Source organism: Ursus americanus, chromosome 2 (genome assembly GCF_024610735.1).
Source record: "Ursus americanus isolate L20-20 chromosome 2, mUrsAme1.1.p, whole genome shotgun sequence".
In the NCBI taxonomy this organism is placed as follows: domain Eukaryota; kingdom Metazoa; phylum Chordata; class Mammalia; order Carnivora; family Ursidae; genus Ursus; species Ursus americanus.
In genome coordinates, this window is record NC_142128.1 from 64784851 (window position 1) to 64810041 (window position 25191).

The following is a 25191-nucleotide window of genomic DNA, read 5'->3' on the forward strand; positions in this document are numbered from 1 at the left end:
CAGCAGGCGGGGTCCCAGATGGCCTCCACACCCCGAGGCCTCCGGAGAAGGGAAGAAGGGGGAGGGGCCTCCGAGGGGCCGCCCCAGAATCCGGAGGGAGAGCGGAGGAACCCCAGTGGAGGGGGGAGGGGGGGCGCACGCACCAGCTTCATGCCCAGGCAGTTCTTCTCCCGGGTGTTGTAACTGTCAATCTTCTGCTTGATCTCCTGCAGTGTGGGCGGCCGCTGCGTCTCCTCGGCGGGTTTACAGACATTCTGGAACAGACGCAGAAGTGAGACGGTACGCAGTGGTTCTCAGGATGAGAAAGGAGAGAACCGCACCCTCCCAAAGACCTCGCTGACCGAGAGTAAGGGAGCGCCGGTCCCGCGCGGTGAAAACTAAGCTCAGGGGCGCAGGCTGAGAACAGAGATCAAATCCCAGTGGTGCCACTGGGTAGCCCGGCCAGCTCCGGGGAAGTCACTTGAATCTAAGTCTCCTCACCTGTGAAATGGGAGCAAGGCCTACCCCTCGGGCTTGCGGCGAGACTAATGCGAAAGCGCCCAGCACACGGGCGCCGGCGACGAAGGCGGTGCATCCGCGAACAGCACCGGCTTACGGAGGGTACTAGGGATAAGACTGCACTTAGACCGGGCGGGAGAGGCAGAGAAACGCAAGGCAGCGTCTCCCCAGGAAGTAACAAGAGCGGGGGAGACAGGAATGTACACAGAGACCCAGCCTACGCTGATGGGAACGACAGCAGTTCACCCAGACCCAGGGACCAAGGGCACATGAACACCAGCCCAGGCCCCACATCACGGGCCCCAGTACTTTGCGCATAAATAAGTTCAGCTGCTCCTTGAACAACACGGGTTTCAACGGCATGGATCCACTTAGGAACTCTTTTTTGATATAGTCCAGTGCTATAAATGTATTTTCTCTTTCGTAGGATTTCCTTTTTTAAAAAATTGATTTTATTTGTTTGTTTATCTGAGAGAGAGAGAGCTGGACCACAAGTTGGGGGAGGGGCAGGGGGAGAGAATCTTCCATCAGACTCTCAGCTGAGCATGAAGCCAGACTCAGGGCTCAATCCCATCAGCAGGAGATCCTGACCTGAGCCGAAGTCAAGAGTCCGACGCTCAACCGACTGAGCCACCCAGGCACCCCTCCTTATGATTTTCTTAATAACATTTTCTTTTCTCTAGCTCACTTTAGTGTAAGAACGCAGTGTATAATACATAGGACGTGCGAAATTGTGCTAATCAACTATTCATGTTATTGGTAAGGCTTCTAGGCTTTCTAGTCAACGAATCTTAGCCATATACATTTGTCAAATGAATGGGTGAACCAGAAGGGGACGGCGGGCTGTCCTTCTACAATAATTGAGAGAATCAGCCTCCTCTCCTGGAGCGTGGGGACAACCAACATCTAGTTAGCAGCTCCTCTGTGCCAAGAACTTGGCATGCACCGTCTCTTTTAATCCTCACAAACCAAAACTCTGTGAGATGGACATTACCTACATTTTCAGGTGAGACGACCAGGGCTCAGGGGAACTCAGTAACTTGCCTAAAGCCCTGAGTCAGTAGGAGCAGACCTACAAGGAAATTCCGGGCTGTTCACTGTGTTCTTCCCAGGGGTTCCCCTGTGCCCACCCCCGCACCCAGGGAAGGGTAGGGAAGAACAAGGCTAAGGAAGGAGATGGAGGTGATCAGTCTTCACACTGCGGGGTGAATTCTGGGGTCTAAGTGACTCTGTCCTTCCATCAATTCCCTGCATTTCTCTCTGCTTCACCACCACCCACCTTCCCAATATCGTCTTCAAGCTGCCTGTGTGTGGCCCGGAGTACAGGAGCCACGGTTTGGGAAAACAAATGAGTTAGTAAAAACCTACCCAGAATTCACCTGATTTTAGAAATCGAGCAGAACCAGGGCAGGTCAGGATTCTCCTTTGGCAAATGAGGAAACTGAGGCCCAGAGAGGCAGGGTGCCCATGTTCTCCCAGCTGCCTCCCAGCCACCACCCCGCGCCCTCCTGCAGGGGTGTGGTTTGGCTGGCGGATTTCACAGCCGCCCTGTCACAGCAACGGCACCCAGGGGAACACAAGACGCCCCCCCCACCGGAGCCTGTCCCGGCGGTCCTCCCTCCAGCAAGCCAGCCTCGGAGATAGGACACGCTCAGCAGGATGCCTGAGCTTCCTCCTCCCACTTCCAACCCCACAGAGCTGATAACATGTCAGGCTCTGTGGCGGCCACGGGGAGCTGGTGTGGCCTCCCACTGCCCACCCCCCCACCCCTCTGCATGGAGATGAGCCGACACCCCTTTACCACCCCTTCCCGTGGCCTGTCTGCTCCCCCCTGCCCTCTTCCTCAGGGATCCTGTGCTCTGTCCTTTCACATACCCTCTGTCACGTACCACCTACGTCACTCCCATTTCACAGAGGACAAAGCTGAGGCCTAGAGAGGTTAAGGAACACATTTGTGGTCCCACTGCTAGTAAGCATCTGAGTGGGGCTTGGAACAGAGTCCATCCAAATCTCAGTTCACGACATGGCCACACTAGGACGGCGCTTCTGCTGTTGCCGTAATGATCACGGAAATTCCATGCCATTCCATGAGGGCTGGGGTGTGCAGCTGCCAGACTAAGGCCCATTAATTATGGGACCTGTGAAACATTTGTCCAAGGTGTATCCAATCAGTGGGCCAGGCCCCAGAGGACTCAGGACCCCGGGGCACCATGTCACCTGCAAAGGTGTCAAGGAGGGCCTTCTAATCTCCCAAGTGGGATGCCGCTGCCAGGAGCCACCCTTTTCCAACATGGCCACTCGGGCCCTGGAACTGGACCCTGATTCCATCCAAGAGCTACCAAGGGGAAGCACACCCCAGGGCATCTCCTGGTTGCCTGAGCTAAGCCACAACTCATGGGAACCTTAGAGAGTGTCTTCCTTCACTGGCAATTCCCCAATCCGGGGATCCTCGAATGGAGCTCCTCATTCCTCGTGCATTCCCACAGTTAGTTGCTGGAGACACACACCTTCCCGAAAACCCTCCCAACCCCCCCCCCCCCCACAACTGGACCATCTCTCTGGGATCCAGTGGGCTTGGCCACGGCTTCACCCTGGGAACTGCCAGTCAAAAAGACCAGTTCTCTGGTTCCTACCCCGGGCTCCGTTCTCTCCTCAGGAGCTGACAGCTTTCTCAGATTCTACAAAAAAAGAGTTACATGATGGAAAGGAGACTCGAGAAGCTCCCGGAAGTTCTCCTCTCATAGTTTCCAAGTGAGCGACAGCCATTTCCCTATAAGAAGGCAGCTGGGTCACAGCTTTCAAAAGTCAGTTATTCCAGGCCTGGGTTTGTACATAACAAGAGTCACAGCTGCTGTAACTAAAGGTTTCTTCTTCTTCCTGTTCCCCTTCCCTTCAGCAGATAACCCATCTATTCCCCCGCCTTGCCCACCACAAACCTGGGGAAGTGACGCAAGCATCTGAGGCCACCCCTTCCAGGACTGACGCAGAAGAAGGCCACCCTGGTTTTGCCATCCCATCTGGGAGAGCCAGGAGCCCTGCGTGGCCAACATGTGGAGTCCCCAGCCTGGAATGTCAGCCCCCAGGGCTGGTATGGCGGCTGCCCCCACCGCATCTGGCCAACAAGATCTGACCCATGGATTGAATGAGTCACCTGCCAAAGTAGGCCAGCCAATCAGCCAGCCAGCCACAGCCACGAGAGCCCACTAATCTTTTCCCCTCCCAGGGATGGTACAGAATCTAGGCCGGTGGTTCTTAAACTCGGCTACGCACGGAATCATGCAGGGGATCTCTAGAAACACTGCTTGGGCTCCGTCTTGGAGATTCTGATTTATGGTGTGGGGTACAGCCTAGGCATAGGGATTTTTTAAATCTCCCGGTAATTCTAATGGGCAGCAATGTTTGAGGAGAACTGGTATAGACCCCTTGAGCAAGCAATTTCAGATGCCAAGGGTCCCCATCCAGCAGCACAATCAACGCTCTGGCACCCATAGATATTCACTGCCTCAAAGGTTTACCTAAAAGGCAAGTCTCTGCTGTGTGAACAAGATCGATAATACAGTAATCTTCAGAGGGTAAGGCAAAGACCTCAATTTGTAGCCACCTGTCAGATTTTCATGTCCTCAAAGTGAAAGATTTGTTTCCACCCACGGGTACAAAGCTAGAAACCAGGCAGATAGAGTTTGGTCTCCCGGGGGTGGCCCAAGATGCAGACAGAACTGGGAGCTCCCTCCGTCAGGATTTTGCAGATGCCGGCACTGGCCACGGAGCTGTCTCGCTGGGCACTCGTGCGTCTCAGTGCATCTGGCACGGAATGCACCTGCTCTGATTAAGCCCCTGGCGTTGGTGGCAGATGGCGGAGCTGTTCCCAGTGTGGCCGGCCCATCCAGGGCGCTGGAGAAAAACAGGTTTGTGCTCCCATATCCTGAGCCATGGAAAGGGCTGTGCTGCCTCTCAGTGCTCAAGCGTGTTAGGGTACAGCAGCGTGAAGAGCCTGGGTGCTAGGAGCCCGAACAGATGCTCGCCTGACAGCGAACCCCAAACTTTTCCATTAAAAAAATCCTTGAGGCGCCTGGGTGGCTGAGTCGTTTAAGCATCCAATTCTTGATTTTGGCTCAAGTCTTGATCTCAGGGTCGTGGGATCGAGCCCCAAGTTGAGCCCCTGTGTCCAGCTCTGTGCTCAGCACAGAGATTCTCTCTCTCCCCCTGCCTCTTCCCCCTCCACACTCATATGCGCGTGTGCGCTCTCTCAGTCTCTCTCTCTCTAAATTAATTAATTAATTAATTTAAAAACTATACATCCTTAATGACAAAATTAAGAGGACCATCCCCTGTGCTCTGGGGCCTACCTCAGAGCAGATTCGCCCCAAGCTGAATTTTACTTTAAGAAGAAACCCAAACATTGGTAAATTCTGCGTTCTAACCAATGATACATCTCTTAATTTTGGTCGCTGGGGAAGAAGAGACTCTGAATGAGTCCTGTGGTTTCTAGTACCCCCGGGTGGACACAGGGCAGCCCGCGAAAGCCCCAGCAATGAAGGGGGCCCCAGGGTGAGGAGTAGGCTGAAGAGAATCAGACACACTCTGTCTGATACGTCAGATACCTTCGTGCCCATTTTCTTTCGAAGTGAATCACACAAACCTCACTTCTGCTAAAAATGTTTACTCTCCCTCTTCTTAAACTTCTCAGCCTCTTCTTCCTTCATGATGCTTTCATCGTATTGCTCCCGTCTGCCCACCTGAGGTCCTTCACTCTGGCCAGGCCCCTCTGGCCACTCCTGCCCTGCCTGATGGTGATGATGTCTGTAGCAGCTCATGTCATCCTCACCGCAAATCCACACGAAGGCCCATTTCACAGATGGGGAAACTGAGCTTCAGCAAGGTTAAAGCTAACCCACATCTAAAACCAGCACTATACTGTCTGGCACTTAAATGTGCATTTACTTATATTAACCTCCATGTGGACTATCTATCTTGAGTTGTCCTCCCAACTAGAGTGAATTTTCTTAATGACTTACACCATACTTCTATTTCTTCTCATGCCTGGTGGCACCAAGCGTGAAAGAGACAACAGATATCTGCTCAAGAACTTTCAAAGGCTCCCCATTGCCTATAAGGCGGTGGTGGAGGGGTGGGGGGAGATCTTACCTTTTCCTAGGAATTGCAGTGCAGTGAGCCTCAGTGTAGACTGAGTTCTGTGCCTATCTTACCCGTCCCTTCTGGTCCCCACTACTAACTAAGCGATCTTGAGGAACTCTAATAACTTCTTGAAGCCTCTGTCTCTGTCCTCCATTTCCTCTATCAATTTAAAATACAAATCCTTCATTGCCAAATAGGATTCATGCAAAGGTAAGACCCGATGAGATCATGGGTGCAAAACCATTGTGGAAATGATCAAACCCACGCAAAGGCACCTACAGTCACTACCCTCCCGGCCTGCAAAGCCTTACGCCTACGAGTGAACGCCACGTCTCACTTTCCTTGAGCACTGCCTGCATCAGGACCGGTCCCATGCCCTAGGGTGTGTCATTCCTCTGCCGACACAAGCGGCTGGCAAACGTTTTCTGTCAAGGGCCAGGGAGTACGTATGCGAGGCTCTGTGCTGCCCTACGCAACTCGGCCGCTGCAGCACAGTGTGGCCGCGCTTCAGTAAGACTTTGCCTATGCACCTGGCGCGTGAGCCGGACTTTGCCCACCTCTGCCTGACACCCTTGGCGGTTTCTCCTGCTCAGAATACGGAGCCCCCATGTCCCCTACAGCCGTGTCCTCGGCATCACGAATGACATTTCCCTGGCCCTGGGCAACCCCCTGGTTCTCTGCTCTCCTAATATAGGAGGTCCCTGCCGGTTTAATTTCTAGAGGGAGAAAGGTCTGGATAGGTGTGCACTGGGCACTGCCTTCCCCCTGACTGACCCCCTGCGGGGAGCCACGTATTCCCTGCTTGCCCTCCCACCCCAGCCCACCGGCCTGCTGCACTTCGCTCACTTCACGGGCACATTGGCCAAGTAGGCAAAGGCTTCATGGCTTCATGGGAGCTGGGCTTGCTCTCCTAGACTCCCAAACCCTAGCCCTGGGGCTCCCAACGCCTCAGATTCCTGTGGTGGCCAAGCTGCCACTTACACACGCCCAGGGCCTCTGCAACCGCGGGCCCGCACAGCCGCCTCTACGAGGACGGCGGAGGTGCCCTCGCAGCCCGTGTGGCTGCGTTTGGACCTAACCGCACGCTGCCTTTTATTGTTTAATTATTGTTTCACATGCGTCAGTCCCATCTTCCCAATGACATGTTCCCCAGAGGGAGACAGACGTGATGGCTGATGACCGTGCTTCTTCGGTAGCCCCTGCGAGGTCCTGTGGAGCTCTCGGTGACCTCTAAGGAGGTGGCCAGGACAGGGCGGGGTAGCCTGGGTGGCACCCGGCCCCGAGCCCCACCATGGAGAGCAGTCGGGTCCAGGAGCACCTCCCACTGACACGCACCCCAAGGGGATGAGGCTAAGGCACGGGCTGCACGGGCTGCACGGGCTGCCAGCTTTGGCTGGCCGCCAGCCTTGCTCGGCTCTTCGCAGTTTCCTGGTCAGAACGAAGCCAGAACCATCATGACCTGTGACCTCTGGCAAGTCACTTCCCCTCTGAGGGCCTCAGTTTCCTCCTCAGTGAAATCATGAAGTGAGACGCCTTTGCAGCTCTTCGAGTTTACCTCGAGGAGAGGGTGGTTTCTTTCATCACTGCTTCCTCTTCTGCTTCAGAGAATTGGGGGTGGGGTGGGGGTGGGGTCCCTCGGAGGCTGGCTGGGCTTGTCCGAATCGCAGGGGTAAGAGCTGGCCAGTAGAACAGTATCAGGACGTTTCTAACATCTACGGTGTGATTGGTCTCAGTGCCAGCCACTTGCTTTCTCTACTGGTCCTCGAGGTTCAAGGAGGTCTACACCTTCCTAACTCACACCACTCAAGAAAACAAAACAAAAACTACCCCGGAAGCCAGGCTCCAGGAGGCTTTGCCACATTTCCTCTTTCTCAGCTCTTAGCAAATCTGTCAGCCGCCATTCTTTTGCCCCTTGAGTGGAAAGCACCCCCAAGTCTGTGTCAGCAGGGAGAGCCTGAGGCTCCACTGCAGGAGAAGGACCGTCTGCAGACACCTACCACGATACCCCCTACCCTGGAGCGGCACGGCCCCAAACACCTGCTGTTCCTCTCATGCCTGTCCTCAATAGGAACCTCTGAAGGAAAGGGACAGGCACCCCTCTGTCTGGGCTGCGTTCGGAACGCCCTGCTCAACGCCCAGACCACGTTCAAGGTTCACTGGTCCCTTTGTGATGGCCTCAACCGATGGGAAAGAGGAAGCCCCATGGGGCCTCACCACAGGGCTCCCTCCCAGGTCCTGAAGGGCCTGTGTTCTGCAGTGGTTGCCCCAGCCACACCCTGGACAGGGAAGGGGTTGATTCCCCCAGATTCCTCTCTGGCCCTGTCCAACGTTCCAGAAATAAAAGGTTGGAAACTCCTAAAGTGTGTTTTCCAGTAGGTTATTCCCAGCAGAGGAAGGGAGGAAGGGGCTTCAGCATGGAGTCATCCGTACGGGCATAACGGTGCGGGATTCACACTGCTCTGGGGGGAAGGGGGGTGGGAGGCACAGGAGCAGGGAATGAAAAGGGGGTGGGATTTGAGAAACTGGAAAGAGACTGAAGACAAAAACCTAGAGCAGATGGTCAATGTAGACAGGCAGTCAACAGTAACTGATTGAGTTGCCTACGGGGTGAGGGCTGTGAAAATCACCTTGGGACAGGAAACAGGAGGGCCGTGGTCCCATCCCTGGGAGCGCACAGGCCACCTGCCGAGGGAAGGCAGAGATGTGTGCCCTGTGAAGAAGCACCAGGCAGCACGGCGCGGTCCAGACGGAGCCTCGGCACGGTCTGGGCAGCCAGGTCAGCTCCGTGCGTAGGGATGTGATGAAGGCCGCGCCGGCGGGTTCCCCAGGTGGCCAGCGCGGCCTGGAGCCTGTGCACAGTGTCCCTCCCTTTCACAGGCCACCATCTCAGTCTACAGTCAGGGGCAGGTCAGCGGGGGTGAGTCAGGAGCAGAGAACACCAGCCACCTGCAGGAGGCCGGGAGAGCCCCGTGGCCTTGGAACTGCGGGGACCCAGGTTCCAGCCCTACAGAGCCTCATGGTCAAGATAAAAATTGCCCACAGGCCAGGGCCTCACAAGTCACAATCTTATTTAGTCCCTGAAATGATTCAGTGAGGATGGTATGTCATTACCCAGCGTCCCTGCTTCTCACCCCTGGACCTCACTGCCCTACACAGCTTCGTGCCCTCAGTCTGTGCATGTGGGCAAGCTGGTCTCCCTGAGACTCAGATTTGTCTCTGAAACTCAGACAGCAAGGCTTTCTTTACACGTTTGTCACAGAGATGAAATGAGATCGTACATCTGGAAGTGCTTAGCACACTGCATGTACACAGCAGGCACTCAATAAACAGTAGCTAATGCACGTACACAACAGGCACTCAATATAACAGTAGCTAGTGCCCGTATACAGCAGGCGCTCAATAAGCAGTAGCTAGTGCCCGTACGCAGCAGGCACTCAATAAGCAGCAGCTAGTGCACCATCACCGTGCCACCATCCACATCAGTAGTCAGCTCTCTGGCGGCGCAGAGGAAGGGCTGGTTGGTGGGGCTGACTCAACATGGGAGTCCTCCTGCCTCTCCTTGAGCTCTGACAAGATGATCTCTGCCAAGATCTCGCCAAGATCTCTGGCCCTACAGCCAGAACCACGTTATGACTCTACGCGCCCTAAGCACTTTTGTCTTCCGGGCCACAGGCCCCTCTTCCTCCATTTAAAAAAAAAAGAAAAAAGAAAAGACGGGAAATGTTATTTTATGATAGCATTGATATAAAGAAAAATATATTAATATCATGTAAGAAAGCACATTCTTCACCCAAGAAGTTCATTTTTTCCCTCCTGACTTTAAAAGAAATTAAAACATTTTTGTGGGCCCCTAAGGAATTGTGGGCCCCTCTGACACCACATACCACTGTGCCTCGTGGGTAAGCCAGCAATGTTTTCAACTCCTGAGTCCCAGGTAGGGTGACCAGGGGCTGACAGTTTTCTTAGGATGCAGGACTTTCAGTGCTAGAATCAGGACGGTCCTGGGCTAACCAGCGTATTTGGTCACCCTAGCCCCAGGGATGCCCTTGCAGGCCTAGATGACTCCCTCCCTCTCTTTCCCCTGTGACTGGGGGCCCCAGCGACACTGCTTGCTCTTCGGCCCCCTGTAAAGCTGCACACGCACTCTGCCCTGGGGGCTTCCTGTCACTCCCCCTGGGTCCCCTTCCCCCACAGCCTGGCTGTGGCCTGGACACCGTGGGCCTGGCTGTCTCAGCCGATCAGTACATGTCACACACATGATCAGCTCCCCGAGGACAGGGGCTGCCCTGATCACCGACGCAGCTCCCAGAACAATGCCTGGCAGACACGAGGGGCTCATGAAACATTTGCCTAATGAGTTGAATAAAACACAAAGAAGTAGTTAAGACATATGTACGTGCTCACACTTGTACACATGCACATGAGACCCCAAAACAAATATAGGGAGATTAAGAGGTTCTACAATTGTATAAGGCTCTTATAGGGTTCCTGATCCATGGCACCTATCGACTTCTGAGACAACAACTGGACATCAGAGGAGACTCCTGTCCTGTTTCTGAGAGCAGATGATGCGAACCGCTTCCTTCTCTGCTCTCCCCTGCCCTGGGCCTCCTGGAAGCCCCCGCTCAGCTCAGAGGTGTCAAGTGGTGAATCCAGGCAGAACAGGGTGACACCCACCCGTTCTATTGCAACAGCCACGGGGCTTTTCCGTTGGGGCATTTTCTCATGCTCTGGAGATTTCTAGGGCATGCCAAGGTCTTTCTCCAGGCCAGTTCTCCTCACTGGATTTCCAACCAAGTCCCTGTCCCCTCACCCAGCCTCACCTGGGTCAGGCCCCTTTCCGTCTCCCTAACCCCTTACTTTGACTCCAAAACCAGGGATTGTACCTTTCCCATCTCTGTGTCCCCAGAGCACCTAGAACAGAGCACTGTGGAGTGAGTCAGGGATGACGGTGGGCAGGGTGACGGAGTGGGTCCCAAGACCCTGTCCCAGGCTCCAGTCTCTGAAGGCTGGATGCTGCTCTTTCAGAACGAATTTGAAGAGGATTCCACTGTAAATCATACGTCTGACAAAGGACCACTATCCAGAATATATAAAGAACCCCAGCAACCCAACGACAACAGCAAAAAGACCCAGTTTTAAAAGTGGACAAAAGACTGGAACAGACATTTCTCCAAAGATAAACACATGGCCAATAAGCACACAGAAAGAGGTTCAACATCACTCATCACTAGGGAAATGCAAATCAAAACCACAGTGAGATACCCCCTCATACTTTATTAGGATGGCCAGCACCAAAAACAAAAATAGCAGGCGTTAGCAAGATCGTGGAGAAAACTGGAACCCTGGGCATTGCTGGTGGGAACGTGAAATGGTGAAGCCACCTGTCCACGGACTGGCAAGACCTCGAAAGACTAAACAGAAAGAATCACCAGATTATCCAGCAAGGCTACGTCTGGGTTGATGTCTACAAGAAGTAAGAACGAAGACTCAAACAGGCATTTGCACACTCCTGTTGACAGCAGCATTCTTCCCAATAACCAATGGATGGATAGATAATCAAAGTGTGGTGTAGACAGGCGATGGAATATTATTTACCCATAAAAAAGAAGGAAATTGTGGCACATGTTACATGGATGAACCCTGAAGACATCACACTAACCGAAATAAGCCAGGCACAAAAGGACAGATACTGTATGATTCTAATTGTAGGAGGTTCCTCGAGGCGCCAAATTCCCAGGGGCAGGAAGTAAGATGGGCTGGCTGTGGGGAGAGGGCTATGGGGAGCTGCTGGCTAACGGGGACAGAGCTTCAGGCGGAGAAGATGGAAACATGCTGGAGATGGGGGTGCGACTGGCTGCACAACACTGTCAATGTACTTAAGCCACGGCACTCTACACTTCAAAATGGTTACAACGGTAAAGTTTATGTGATGTATATTTTATCACAATTAAAAAAAAAAAAAGAGGATTCCAAGGGCAGGGGCACCTGGATGCCTCATAGACTGTTAGTTTCATCTGGTTCCCATACAGTTGGGAGTGTGCCTTACTTTCTATCTTCCAAGCAAGTGAGCAGTCAATCCCACTTGCGAGCAAGGTGGCCCCCTCATCCTGGGGGGTCAGGCACCTTTCCTGGGCCCTGGCCATTCTCCTGCACACTCTAAGAAAGGCTCGAGGCTAGGACACTAGCTCTCTGGCGAGGTGAGGGTCTTAGAGCTCCCCAGGGGACTCTCCAGAGAGGGGCTCAGGCACACAGAAGCCTGGACTCAGAGATCTAGAAGGGGCCTCGAGATGGACTGGCCCAGGCACCCCCATTCTGGAGCAACCGGAGTTGTGAGGTGACTCAAGGCATGGGGACTCCCCAGCCTGCCTCAGCTGCTCTCCCTCCAACGCGTCATGGCTGGCCACAGTCAAGGAGCTATGACTGGCTTTCCAACTTCATAAACCACTAGGGAAATGGATGCGTCCACAAAAGAAAGATCTGGGGAAACCTTTCTTTCTGTGTCTTTTTTCTTCTGTGGGCCCCAGAGCCATGGCCTACTCTCAAAGTCATCAAGCTGGGGGCTGGGAACAGGCTTGCTTTCATGGCCATCCATCCCCACCCCCAGACTGCGTCCTTCCTCTCACGCACTGGACCTCCCTGCACGAGAACACTCTGAGAAAGGCTTCCTCAGCTTCGCGGGCAATCCATGTGCTCCGAGAGCACAGAGTCAAAGCCAGCAGCATCATGAGGCCACTGGGGGGGAGGCTTTCGAAAGGCAGCTCATGTGTGTGCTCTAATTATAGGGCCTCTCCTGGGCTGCAGGTGACGTGGGTGCCCTGGCTGCGACAGCCCCCTCTCCCGCCACGAGCCGGCTTCATCTCGGCAGGAGCTCCCTGCAGCGTGGGGCACTCAGCGACGGGCGATTCAGATGATTCAGCCGTGGAGAGTGGCACGGGGGAGTCAGTACCCAGGGCCCAGCACAGCCGTGCTGCCCACCCTTGCTGGGACTTGTGCCAGCAGCCAGGACACCGGCCTGCGTTGCCCCGCGGGAAGGAGTGCAGTCCCTCTTGGCTCCCTCTGCCTGGAGACCCCACCTGTGCCCTCGGCTTCGCAAGCCGGGTGGTGCCCGGTGCTGGGGCCTCTTCACTAGCCCACACGTGTCCTCTTGTCACAGTGCTGCCTGCCCGGCGAACTCCACCCTACGCCACTGCCTGGGGACCAACTGGTGACACTGCAATATATCTTGGTCAGTCATTACATAACTCTGAGTCTTCTCAAGTGTGTGTCCTCTCGCTGTGTCACAAAGGCTCCAGGGCGGGGACATTTGGTTTCCTCCTGCTCCTCAATGGCCTGGCAAAGTGTGCCATCCCCAGAGACGCCCAGATGGATGCTGCCGACATGGGGTTGCATCGGTGGGCTACCTTTGGGCCTCATGGCCGGGGCTTCAGCTAGGAAAATTCTGGAAAGAGCTTTCGGAGAAGCAGTATAGCTTAGGGGCTAGGAGTTCTGGCATCAGACTTGGGCCCAAATCCTGGATCTGTCCCTTCCTACTGCCTGACCCCCTTCCGAGCCTTAGTTTCCCCACTGTTAGATGGAAAGCACAAATGAGTCTGCACCTGTAAAGCTCTTAGAACAATGCCTGCCATACGTCAAGGCCCAATAATTCACTGCCGTTATTATTCATTCTAACCATTTCCAGCAGACCCCTAGCTCCAGACCTTTCTCTGTTTTGTGAACACAGCTTTATGCTTCCACGTACCCCAATCGTGAACCCCACCTCTCCACATCAAAATTCATCACCCATTTGCATTTCTCGAAATGGCCTTTATTATCCCAGAAGGAGAAAGTGAGGCCTGGAGCAGTGAGCCTGCTTCCTGAGGCACACACAGCGAAGGCTCGTGGCGTGGATTACCGGGCCCAGTACCGGACTTGCTTAAGGGCCTGGGTCCCCTGAGAAGCACGCCTCCTTCCCACACCACCTGGGCCAACAGAAGATGCTCAAACTACTGGGACCACCAAACCGGGTCTTCACTTGCTCAGAATTAAACTGGGAAATGAAGACAAACAAGAAGTGTGTTGGTTCCTCCCCCTCGACCCTCCCCTCTCCGTGGTGGAAAGGCAGCCAGAAGAAACCTGTCCCAGGAGGCTCTCCTGCCTCCTCACATGGGCCCCTCGGTATGAACCTCCTCTCCCCCTCTGCCGCCAGGCCCCCCTGGAGGAAGGACCAGACCAACTCCTGCCAGCAGGTGCCAGGGCCCGGTTGCTTAGTGACCCAGTCCTGCCTGCCCTCATCCTCCAGGGCAAACAGCTGAGCAATCACAGATGGGATGGAGGGAGCCGCTCTATGTTTGGAAAGTTGTCCTTGCATTTTCTGCTCACTCAGTGAGGTTTTTCTTTTCAGAGTTACTGGAAAAATCCATTGATTCCACACCCAGAATCTTAGCAAGCTTCCCTTTAGAACAGTCCGGAGATCAGCTTTCACATACCGCGTGGGCCCTGAGGAGCTTGGCCCTGCGCCCTCCGGGGCGCCCCCGCTGCCTCCTAGGGCTCTCTTTTTAGAAGGAACCTCAAGCCCACTCCTCCTTTATCACACATGCATCACGCACCTACCACGTACTGAGGACACAATGATGACCAAGATGTGGCCCCGCATCCAGAAAATGACAGCCCACCAAAATGAGGGATAAGAAAGATAGGCTGGCGTTTGGGGCGCACAGAGAAGTGAGTGCAAGTGGAAATGGTCTCCAGACACCCCAGATCCACCAGCTTCCAGCTCTCCTCATGAAGACATACATTCCCTGCCGTGTGTGAATGTGGAGATTAGCCACGCCTACTGCCTCTCCGCGTGTTCCTGCCAACAGAGGACCTGCCTCTAGCTCCCTGAGGCAAGGCCAGGGCCCTGCACACCCAGCTCCTGCCTGCCACCCACATCACGGTGGGGGGGGCCATCCAACACCACTCTTCACACCAGGGGACAGCCAGGCCATGAGAAGGACGATGAGGGGCTCACAGCCTGGAGGCTGATGCCATGGTGATGGAGTCTGGTGCCCCGGATTTCCCCAGACCGAAGCAGGAAAAAGTGATCTGGATTTCAGCACCAGGGAACAGGCTGAATGAGAACCCCTGCTTCCCAGGGCAGCTCACCAGAGTTTGAGATGGGAGGCTGGAGCTCCTTTGGAGCTTTTCAAACTTCACTCTCACCCAAGGTGCCATGTGTGTAGTGGAAAGAACATGTGTTTCGGAGTTAGACAAATGTGGGGTAGGGGTCTTGCCCTTGGCTAACCCTCTTTCGCATATGACCTCATTGAATGTGCCAATCTTTTGGCTTGATGGCAACAGCGATTCTGCCTGTGGGGTCTGCCAGAAGCACTCGGTGCTGGGCTGCTGCCTCCCGATGTTTGCGGCGCCCCACGCCCCACGGAGCAGGGATCCAACCAGCCGGACTCCCGCGGCATTGCACCCCGGACAAGGAAGGACTGAAAACCGGGTTGCAGGAGGGTGGAGATAATGAATACAGCTTCCCCTCCTCTGCCTGGGATGGATCACACGCAGGCCCGCTTGGAAATAGGGAAACTGCTGCAATGACTCCTACAGTCTCCTCCAGCTCCGGGAGTCTACACCTTTTCGAGGTTGAGTTAATGTCTTGCACCCCTGCCGGTGTGGGCGGCAGCCCCGTCATTATCAGTCTGCTGCCAGCCTACCCCCAGCACGCCCATAGGCTATTCAGACCCAAACCCCTTGATTCTGGGAGCCAGTGCCTCCAGCTCCCTGTCTCAGGAGCTGCAGCCATGTCCTAACAAAAGCCATGTGGCTGCAGGACAGATGCAGCGTCTTCACCTGCATGGCCCTCTGCTGGGGCGGCCCAAATCCAAATACTTCAGGGATGGGCAGGGAAGCAACGAGGATCTGTTGCCCAATGCGGCTGGGGGCCGTAAGGTCTGTAAGCGCAGAGACGGAGTTTTATCTATCTGCCCTCCTCACCCCCCATGCTCAGTGCTATGAGAAAGTTAAGAACACATGGTCTGCTTGAGGCCAGGTACTGTAGGGTTTGGGATGCTAGATAAAGAACAGGAACCAAGGGTCGGCTTTGCTCTGGAAGCAGAGGGGAGGCTCTGAGAGCTTTGTGATACCAGAATGATAGGCCCCTGGCAGTCATAAGCAAAGTGCACAAAAGGGGAAGAAACAGGATGGAAGCCAGTTGGGTGACTTCCTAGAGTATACAGGTGAGAGGTGGTGAACACCCAACAGAGGGCAGGGCGGGAGTGGGGGGCAGAAAGGAGAACCTGGCATCTGCAGCACTGGAGACACAACCCACAGTGACAGGCTAGGGGAAGGGAGGAGGAGGAAAGCCCTGAGGCTTCAAAGGTGGGGGACTAGGAGGGTGGGGCAGAAGCACAGTGAGAAATCAGTTATGGGCAGAACTATGAGTTGGTTCTGGACATATTAAATTTTAGCCATCTGAGGGGCATGCGAAACCTCTAATAGGCTACAGAAAATTCTGTTCTAGAGCCAGGAAGAGAAGTAGAATGGGGGCCGTAGGCTGTGATGTGTTAAGCTAAGCTAAGCGGGGTGGGGGTGGGAGAAGAGAAGAGAGGGGATGTCAGGACAGCCCCGTGGATAGAAGTCACAGGCCCTGTGATTCAAGGTTTTCTGCCACTACAGCTCCCTTCTTCCTCTTGGCCCTAGAAATTCAGTGCTCCTGATTCTTGGCAAATTTATCTGGTCCCCTTGTCCCCAGGGAATATGCCAGGCCAGGCCTGGGTCCCCATGCTCTTTATGGGTAGACTGAGCCATCTAGAAGAGGAAACTGAGGCCCTGGAGGAGGACGGGTCTGCGTCCTCCATACAGAAGGATCCCAAAGCCAGAAAGTGCACAGGTGTGGATTACCTGGAGAGTTGGAAGTGGAAGAGAGAAGAGAACCCAGGCTCCTAGGCACCCAGGCTGAGCCCAGTGGGGCCACCCTTTCCAGCTTCTGGGCCAGGAGCTGGATCCAGAGTCTGACCTGACACTGTGAACTAAGAGATGGACTTCAGGCTTTGCTTCTAGTGCAGGATCTTTCTTCCTTTCTCCTTAAACTGGTTGGGTGGATGGATATTGTATGTGCCCTAAACTGTAACTGGAATCGATCCATAGGGAAAAGCCAGCTAAGTCAGGATAAATGGTCTAATGTGGCGAAGCAGGAAGGGGTGGTCCAGACGGGAGGCATCTGGGACACAGAGGTGAGGACGTCTTGAGTAAGTTCCAAATAGTCCTAGAGGAGGGGACACATGCCAGCCAGGCAGGTCCTCTTCCTGACCCCTCCCTGTGGAAGTCCTGACAGTTTAGAGCCCAGTAGGCAATACCTAAACTCCCCACCGGCTCCATGAAAAGGTGGTGAGAAGGATCTGCTCCCGTGCGGAGGAGGGACTCTCAGGGAAGAAAACAAAGACAGGATTAAAGGAGATTTGAGGGTCCTACCGCCAAAGGGTCAGGACCCAGTAAGTCTGAGGTGGGGTCCCTGAGTCTCCATTTTCAAAATGATCCAGAGAGTGAGTGCTTCTGAGGGAGGGGGCTGGACCCCCTTGGAAGGTCCCTGGAGGGTTCAGATGCTACAGAGGCACCGAGAAGTGCAGAGCAGGAGAGCATTTGTGCTCAAGGGGTTGCCAGTGTAGCGGGAGAAGACAGGACCTCATCCCAGGAACGGCATATCCTTGGTGACAGACGAAGGAGAGGCACAGAGTCACAGCCCGTCGCCAAGAAAGTATGAGCAGAGCTTCCAAAGGTGGAAGTTAGGCGGCGAAGGGGGGAGGCAGGCTGCGTGGCAGAGCCAGCTAAATGCTCTCACCGCAACCTGCTTCCTCCGCCACCTGGGCTCGCAGCTGTACTTCATCTCCCAACCTCCCCTGTGGTTAGGTGTGGCCACGTGACCCAGTTCTGGCCAATGGCGTGTGGGTGTAAAAAACACCATTTCCGGGCCTGGTCCACAAAAATCTCCCATGTGTTAACCGGAGCCCCCACCTGCCAATGTAACTTGACTGAAAGGGGAAAATAACTGGCTCTTATGTTCCATGAGTGAAAAACGGGGGCTGTTATAAGGTGTAGTCCATCCTGATGACATAGGATGCAAGAGAGAAGACATCGCAACTAAACCCAACCAGCACTTGGACGGAAGTCTGCTTTGGAAACCAGTGCTTGGTGCCGCACTGCCGCACCTGAAGGGGATGCGAGCTGCGGTCTTCCAGGCTTACTGCACACAGAAAAGCCAACACCAGCGAGGGCCAGAGAAGGCAATGGGCGGTGAGCTCCACGGGAGGGGGATACAGCCTACAGCTTGAAAGGAAGGCTCTCCTGGGGTTGGGCCAGCATGAAACATCTTTTGAGGTTATTCTTGGTCTGTGCAGGCCCCTGAGATGGCACCTAAAAATGTTAAATAGTCCAACACGTCTGAAGAGTCTTATGTTATTTCTATTGTTCAAATTTGGAACCGATTTCTTTTTAGTATTCTTTTCTCTCATGCGGAGAAGGGCAGGGGCAGGGGCAGGGACCGTGCATGAGGCCTGGGTGTGCCTGCTGCTGGGGGAGAGACAGGTATTTCCCTGACGGGTCCCAGGGCCGTCAGGGTTGGCTGATGTCCCTGGCGTGCCACAGAGGCCCCGTCCAGGAAGCAGCTGACAGCCAGACAAGTGCAGGAACAGAAACAGAGTGGCTTCTACTCTGACCCCTGAGAGCCCCTTCCTCTTTGAATCTGCCTTGAATTTTTCAAGAATCAATGGTGTCAGCACCGACCAGAGAAAGCCCGAGGCAGGAGCTGGAGGGGGGATGGGAGCGTGTTCCACGTGGGCTAAAGGATATTTAAACACGGGTAGAGTCAACCTTCTGTTCTCCGTATCCACAGAGAAAGCACACGAGGAGGAATATCCAGCAAGCGGGGTTTGGGGATAGACACCAAAAAGAACTTTTAAATGATTAAAGTTGTAAGATTTTGGAACTGATGACAGGAACTCCCTGCTAGCTAAATGTAGAGTCAATGTCCCCTCAACTAGTGTGCCTTATGGAATGGGGCCTGAAGTTGTTTGGGTCTTTCCCATTCTGTAGAAAGCGCTGAGAGGACAAGGACCATAATTGGTCTGGGGTCACACACTGAGTGAAGAGGACCGAGAAGAGCACGTGACAAGAAGTCCAAGAAGGGTGTTAGTCCTGGCTCTGCCTGACCACACATGTGGTCTGGTGAAGCCTTCCCACCTCTCTGGGCCTCAGTTTCTCCATCTGTAAAGTGAGGAACTAGACCAGACGGATCCCTTTCAGCTCTGACGTTCTGTAAGAAGCAGGCGCCATGTGTTCTCAGGGGACCCACCCCGAAGCTCTGGGTAGCTCCACAGTCCTGGGCTCCTGGAGCCTGTCACACACGCAAGGAGAGCTCAGACGCCACATCCCAAACTGCCGCCACTGTGGGCACTGGGGAAACTGACGGGGCGGAAGTTGGCCCCACCCTGGTCAGACCCCAGACAGGAATAAAGAAGCGTTTGGCAGGGGGCGCCTGGGTGGCACAGCAGTTAAGCGTCTGCCTTCGGCTCAGGGCGTGATCTCGGCGTTGTGGGATCAAGCCCCACATCAGGCTCCTCCACTATGAGCCTGCTGCTTCCTCTCCCACTCTCCCTGTTTGTGTTCCCTCTCTCGCTGGCTGTCTCTGTCTCTGTCAAATAAATAAATAAAATCTTAAAAAAAAAAAAAAAAGAAGCATTTGGCAGGGATGGCCAGAGGGCCTGGCTTCACGGTCACCAGCCCTGCAAATCGCCACATGCTGCCTTTTGTCGGACTCACGCAGGAGGGTCAAAAGGCAAGGGGAAGGGGTGTACGTTCTAACCTGGCTCCACCCTAAACTTGCTGCGTGACCTTGGACAGCCCCCCGCCCCGCTGGGCTGCAGTATCTTGGACTGGGGTGGCGGGGCGCGCCTTGCTGAGAGCAGCTCCAGCGACTCCGCTGGGCACGCAGATCTGTTCTCCCCCACGCCGCCAGGAGCCCCATCTGGACATGGGAACCCCACAGAAACGTGATCTAAGTGTGCTCAGGCAAGGGGGAAGGCTCCTGCTAAGGCACCTGCCAGCACGGCCTCGGCCTCCTGAAGCCACCTGGTGTCCCTGCCGCCTCAGACGGGGCACAGCACCCCCACGGCTGCCACCTTCGGCAAGGGCCCAGGGCGTGGTCCCCCTTCTCTGCTGCCACCCCCACCTTCTGCAGCCTCCTTCCTGTGAATGGGGAGGCCTTTCTCACCTCCCAACCTCCCACTCAAGGGGCTGGAGAGGGGGACTCCTTGGAGGCGGGGCCAGTGACAGCTCCCAGGTGGTGGCACCGGGAAGAGCAGCTGGGTCCCCGCCCGGCACAGGCTGGCAGATACAGGTTGTTCTGACAAAGCTATTTATAGCCGCAGTCCTGACGTTGCTGGGATGGGGGCCCTAGTCTCTCAGCGACCAGGGAAACACACAAACGCCTTTCCTTGGAGACAGGAAAGAGGAATTCCCTTAGGAGCTCAGAAGTGATCTGTCTTCGGGTAGGCAAAAAGCATCATCGTTAGGGGTCAGAATGGGATGGTGATAGGGCAGCAGGTCTCTCTGGAACCCTCTTCCAGAAGTGGCTGTAAGGGAGAAGACGGAGCTGCAAATGTGATGAAAGGCGGAAGGGCACTTCGAAGGACGAAAGACAGAAACGACTGGATGAAGCTTCCCCAGCTCCCAAGTTGGTCACACTGCCCTTCACCCCCAGGCCTTGCTCCTCGGACAGGGCAGCGCTGAAAGCAAGTCTGGGCTGAGGAGCCCTGCCCTTTGGCCCAGATCTTCTCACCCAGGGGCTCGGCGGAAGCCAGGCTCAGAGGGGCCATGCCCACCATCCTTTCCCTTCAGGAGCATTCATCCTTATCACCCCGTGCAAGGTCCAGCAAATGAGTTTCTTAAAAGGAATTCCTGCCCCCTGACGGCTTCTGTGCTGGGGCAAAATGAGGTAGGGAGACAGGCAGAGGCCTCATGTTAGGGAAAGGATTCAAGAACTAGACAAAGTAAAGAAAGAGCTGATGTGGGCGCTGAACCAGTGGAGTATTTTCGGGAGTGGTGCTAAGAAGGAGCGTTGGGAAGCAGGGAGGGGGCAAAAGGCTGTCTGGGCCAAGGAACAAGTCATCCACCATCCCCGGCCCCACCCCAGCATATCTTCTTACGAGATATTTCTATCTCTCCCGAGAAATACCAGCACAGCTACCTTTTCATTCGCCAAGCAAAAGAAACCCCAGCTTTGCAGTGCCCTTTCATCCACGCCATCCTGCCAACAGCCCACCTTCTGGGACCAAGGGCTCACAGCCTGCCTGGCAGTAAGCACAGCAGCTAAACTCCGTTTTCAAAACAGGAACCATTTCCTCCCCAGGCAGCAGCAAAACCCTACAGAGCAATGGTTTCACCTCAGCTGCATATCAGAATCGCCCGGGGAGCTTTTCAAAATCCTGATGCCCAGGCTGTACTCCAAGCCAATTAAGTTAAACTCTCTATTGGTGGGCGGGTACCCACATTTCCTAAAGCTCCCCAGCTAATTCCAGAGTGCAGCTAAGGTTGAGAACCACCCTTCTAAAGACCCCAGACAGCTGGAGTGCCTGTGGGGTGGGGCTTGGGGAACCATCCATACAATGAGGCAAGAACCCCAAGAGAGAGCAGGACACCTCCCCTCGGCAGCCATGCTGTTCTGCACGAGCCCTATCTACAGCCCTACCTACTCCTGCCCCCAGCCGCCCAGAACCGGCCCTGCTCCCCAGCCTCATGAGGGGGTGCCCACATGGCAGGTGTGGGTTCCAGGGGCCTGTTTTTGTCGGTTCCTTCAAACACTAATATCAAAACCTTTCCTTTGGTACTTAGGCATCCTTTCACAATTGAAAGGTCCGGTATTTGTGTGATGTCAGAACCCAGGAAATGCGGGGCCTACAGGCAAGATGAATTATTCACAAAGGAGGCCCCAAAGTCAGGCCTGGGGAAGTTTTTGGTTAATCTACCCATGTAGGACTGCTTAATTAATGACGAGCCTGCACACACCTGAGAAACTTCACAGCTCACTTCTGTCTACAAACAGTCCCTGTTAGGCAACCTCTCCAAGGACCTGGCTTGGAACCCTCTATCTAAATAATATAACAAATAAACAAACAGACCTCTGCCACCACTCCCACCAAGGAGGTGGCAGATACGTGACCTGTAGCAATTGGGAGGGTGTGGCCAGGGGACTCAGCTGTTCAGGGTGTCCAGAGTTGTGGTAGGAAACACATACAACCCCCTTTAGGTTACCCCAACCAAGTCTGTAAGTTAGAATGGTAGCAGGACAAGCACTTAGGAGAGAAGGTTTAGTTTGCTTCACCCTGCACTTCTGCAAAGTCACTAAAACTGTGTTTTAAGATGGTTTCCGGCCACTCACAATACGGAAGTTTCAATCTTTGCATGTTTATCCTACTGGGTGCCATCCGCTTTCCACCCAGAGCTTCAAAGCTCAGGTTTGGGGCGGAGGGGTAGTGACACAGAGCAGCTGCCCTGTCACCCTCCCAGGTACAGGTGAGCATGTCACCAGACCCTGAGCCAAGCCCTGTCCCCAAGTCATAGAGAGCCATTTTGAAAAGGTCCGGGGCCAGGAAATACTGAAAAGAGCATTAAAAAGAGAAGAGTGTTTGCTGGTGGTCCCGGAAGGGCTCCAGATCCAACCCTTGGTCCACTCAGCCGACCAGTTTGAGAGTGTCCCCAAGGCAACTGGCCACCTGCTCAGGTAACACATGGCCTTGCCCGTTAACCGAGGTGATCCCCCACCCCCACCCCCGCCGTGAAAGGTTCTTGCATTGGATCATGATGTTTACCTTCGAAGGATGTTTGCTCTGCACATTTCTGAAGAAGGTGGTCTTGGCAGTGAAGAAGCAATCCTCCAGTTCCTCCTCCAGGCTGCAGTACCCACTACTCATGCTGCTGTCCACCGTCATCTAGCCCGGGGCCCCGCGAGGCAGCGGGCGCGTGTGTGACCGGCCGGGCTCCCGCGGCGGCCAGGGGAAGGGAGAGGTGGGGGTGGGGGGTCACCGCCCCGGGGCCCCCGCCGGCGCGAGCTCCCAGCCCTGCGGCGCGCGGCGCGCTCACCGGGCCAGGCGCAGCCGGCGCCGGCCAACTGGGCTCTCAGGCTGGGCCCCGAGCGGCTCGGGCGGCGGGGTAACGTGCGCCCTGCCCAGCGCGCAGCCCGCGCTGCAAGCTCCGGGGTGGGACGTGGGCGCCCGCCTCGCACGCCGCGCTCGCCGGCTCACTCGGCATCTGCGGTTTCGTCCCCTCCGCCCCGCGCGCGGAACGCCGTCTCGACACCTCCCCCGCCTGCCCGCGCCTTTCCTGCCCCTCGCCCTGCGCGCAGAGGAGTCGGAAGCCACTTCCTCTCGCAAGGTTCCCCAAAGCCCGGCTCGGCTGTCGCGGCGCCCCTCCCCCTCGCCTGCGCCTCCCCGCCTCCCGGGGTGGGAGGGGGGGCTGGATCCCAGGGACAGGTGGACCTGGGGCACTAGAGGTCGGGTTAGGGATGCGGGAAAGGAACAGACCAGGACGCATGCGAGGGCGAAAATTCCCTATGGCCTTTCTTCATCCCTCTGGAAACAGCTCCTTCTCATCACCCGTGATGGCTCATATTCACGGAGTAGAATTGTGCTCTAAGGTCGTCGGGCGTCTCTCCTCCCTTCCCCCCATCCACCTCCTCATCCACTCTCACATCCCCCATTCACGAGGAGCCCGGTCAATCAGAGTGGTTGGAGAAGGAACCGGAGAAGAAGAAAATCAATAGCTGGTCTGCCTGGAGAAGCAGCAATATTTTAACTTGGAAATGCCAGAAGAAACTGCAGGGGCCCCACAAGCAGATGCAAATCATATGCAAAGTTATGGCAACCTGGAGCGCAAGCCTCGCCTTCCACCCACACAGGCACAGAACGTGGCCCTCAGGAAGGCTCGGGATACCAAAGGCGCCTGCACACCCCACCCAGGTTATTTGTACGTTTTTCTGACAGTCTGGCCAGGAGGGGGTCTTTGCCAGTTCTTATCATTCCCATCAAAGACGGCTCACGTCCATGTCTCCATCAGACTGGATGAAGGAACATCTTCCTTGACTAGGATTTAGCCCTCCAAGCAATTAGGGCGACACTCCCGTAACTTTTCAGACCATGTTTGTGCAGCAATAGCAGTTAGAGGTACCCCTGTTTGCATAACTCCCGTGCCCAGTCACTTAACTTGCCCAGTGGCCTTGACGTAGAGATTATTATTCCCATTTTATGGATGAGGAAACTGAAGCTCAGAGTCATACAAGGAGGATATGTGTGCTGGGCCTCAGACCCCGGCCCGTACAACTCCAGGGCCCATGCTCTGAGCCACTGGGATCTACAGTCTCTCTGCAGAAGTGGGACTGTTCTAGTGTGCACTCTGTCATCTTTCACTACAGTGGGGCCTGGAGTCCCAGGAAAGGAAATCGAAGCCTTCAGAGCCTGGCAATGCCGGGGGCACCATGCTCACAGAGTCTGAGGGTCTCTGGCCCCCCGTGCGCCCCAGAGAGTAGCCGAGAAGGGTTATCAGGACTCTATCCAGGTAGGTTTGCGAAGCTTTCTCTGCAGGTCTGAAACATTCCAGTCCCCGGGAAGCACAAGCTGGCCAGAGGGCTAGACTCAACCCCTGGATACCAAGCTGACAACTCCGTTTTAAGCTCTCATTATTTTTTATGAGGAACCCCATTCCTTCCCTACCTTAGCCAAATCTGTCAGTGCTCGGGAGGGTTTCAAACTGCAGCCCAATTTGGCTCCACCCTCCCACACAGTCTTTTTCCCAAAAGCCTGTGGGTGCCTGGCAGGTACGAACATGAGGCAGTTGAGAGCTGCCACCCTAGCGGGCTGGCCGTCCTGGACTCAGGAGAGCGGTCCACACCAGCAGGGAGACAGGAAGTGCAAGTGAGCAGCTGGGGATGAGTGAGCTACCCAGGGAAGTCTGGGGGGAAGAGCTCACATTTTATAGGGTTGAAGAGCCTCTGACCTCGTCTGGAACACTCTTTTCTTGAAATGAGTATTTTAGAGGCTGATTCTTTTGGGTGTCCCCAGAGACAGCGGTTCAGGCAAAGGAATCTGGTGTTAGCCCGCCAGTACATCCCAGTCCAATGCTGGAATGATGAACGCTGCAGAGAGAGGCTCTGTGTGATCCTTGGGCCATCAGTAGCCTATTGCTTTGTCCAGCCAGCACAGAAACACACTCTTCTTTATAAAAGGAACCTCCTGGCTCCGTGGGAATCCAATACTTAAAAAACCACAGGCCCCAGATTCTTTGTGGCCACACTGTGTCCTTGGTGTCACGCAGGGACCTCTCTCTGCAAAGCCGCTGCAATGCTACATTTTCAAACTGCTCAATCTTCAGAGACAGCAGGTAACAACCTCTTTGAACCCCAAGCCAAAGTATCCCAGGAGTCAGCATGTATCTCTCCTTCTGAGCAACATGCCAGCTGCCAGACCTGGTTAGGAAAAGTTCTAAGTGACACTGTGTTCTTTTAGGGTACTGCTCCACGCCATTCCAAATATGAAAAACTGGTGT

General features: G+C 54.9%; 1 protein-coding gene across 2 annotated transcripts in view; it reads right to left on the reverse strand.

The window, feature by feature from the left end:
* Positions 1–25191, reverse strand: part of RASSF5 (Ras association domain family member 5) — a 65785-nt gene that overhangs the window by 6536 nt on the left and 34058 nt on the right. Inside the window, exons 1-2 of one of the 2 annotated variants that reach the window (XM_045787488.2) lie at positions 22464–22971; positions 144–254 (exon numbers count right to left, since the gene is read on the reverse strand). In XM_045787488.2, the coding sequence (XP_045643444.1) occupies positions 144–254; positions 22464–22583 (231 nt within the window). In that variant the 5' untranslated portion in view covers positions 22584–22971. Of the gene's footprint in view, positions 1–143; positions 255–22463; positions 22972–25191 lie in introns of those variants that run through there. The other variant, XM_045787487.2, reaches the window with a different exon arrangement.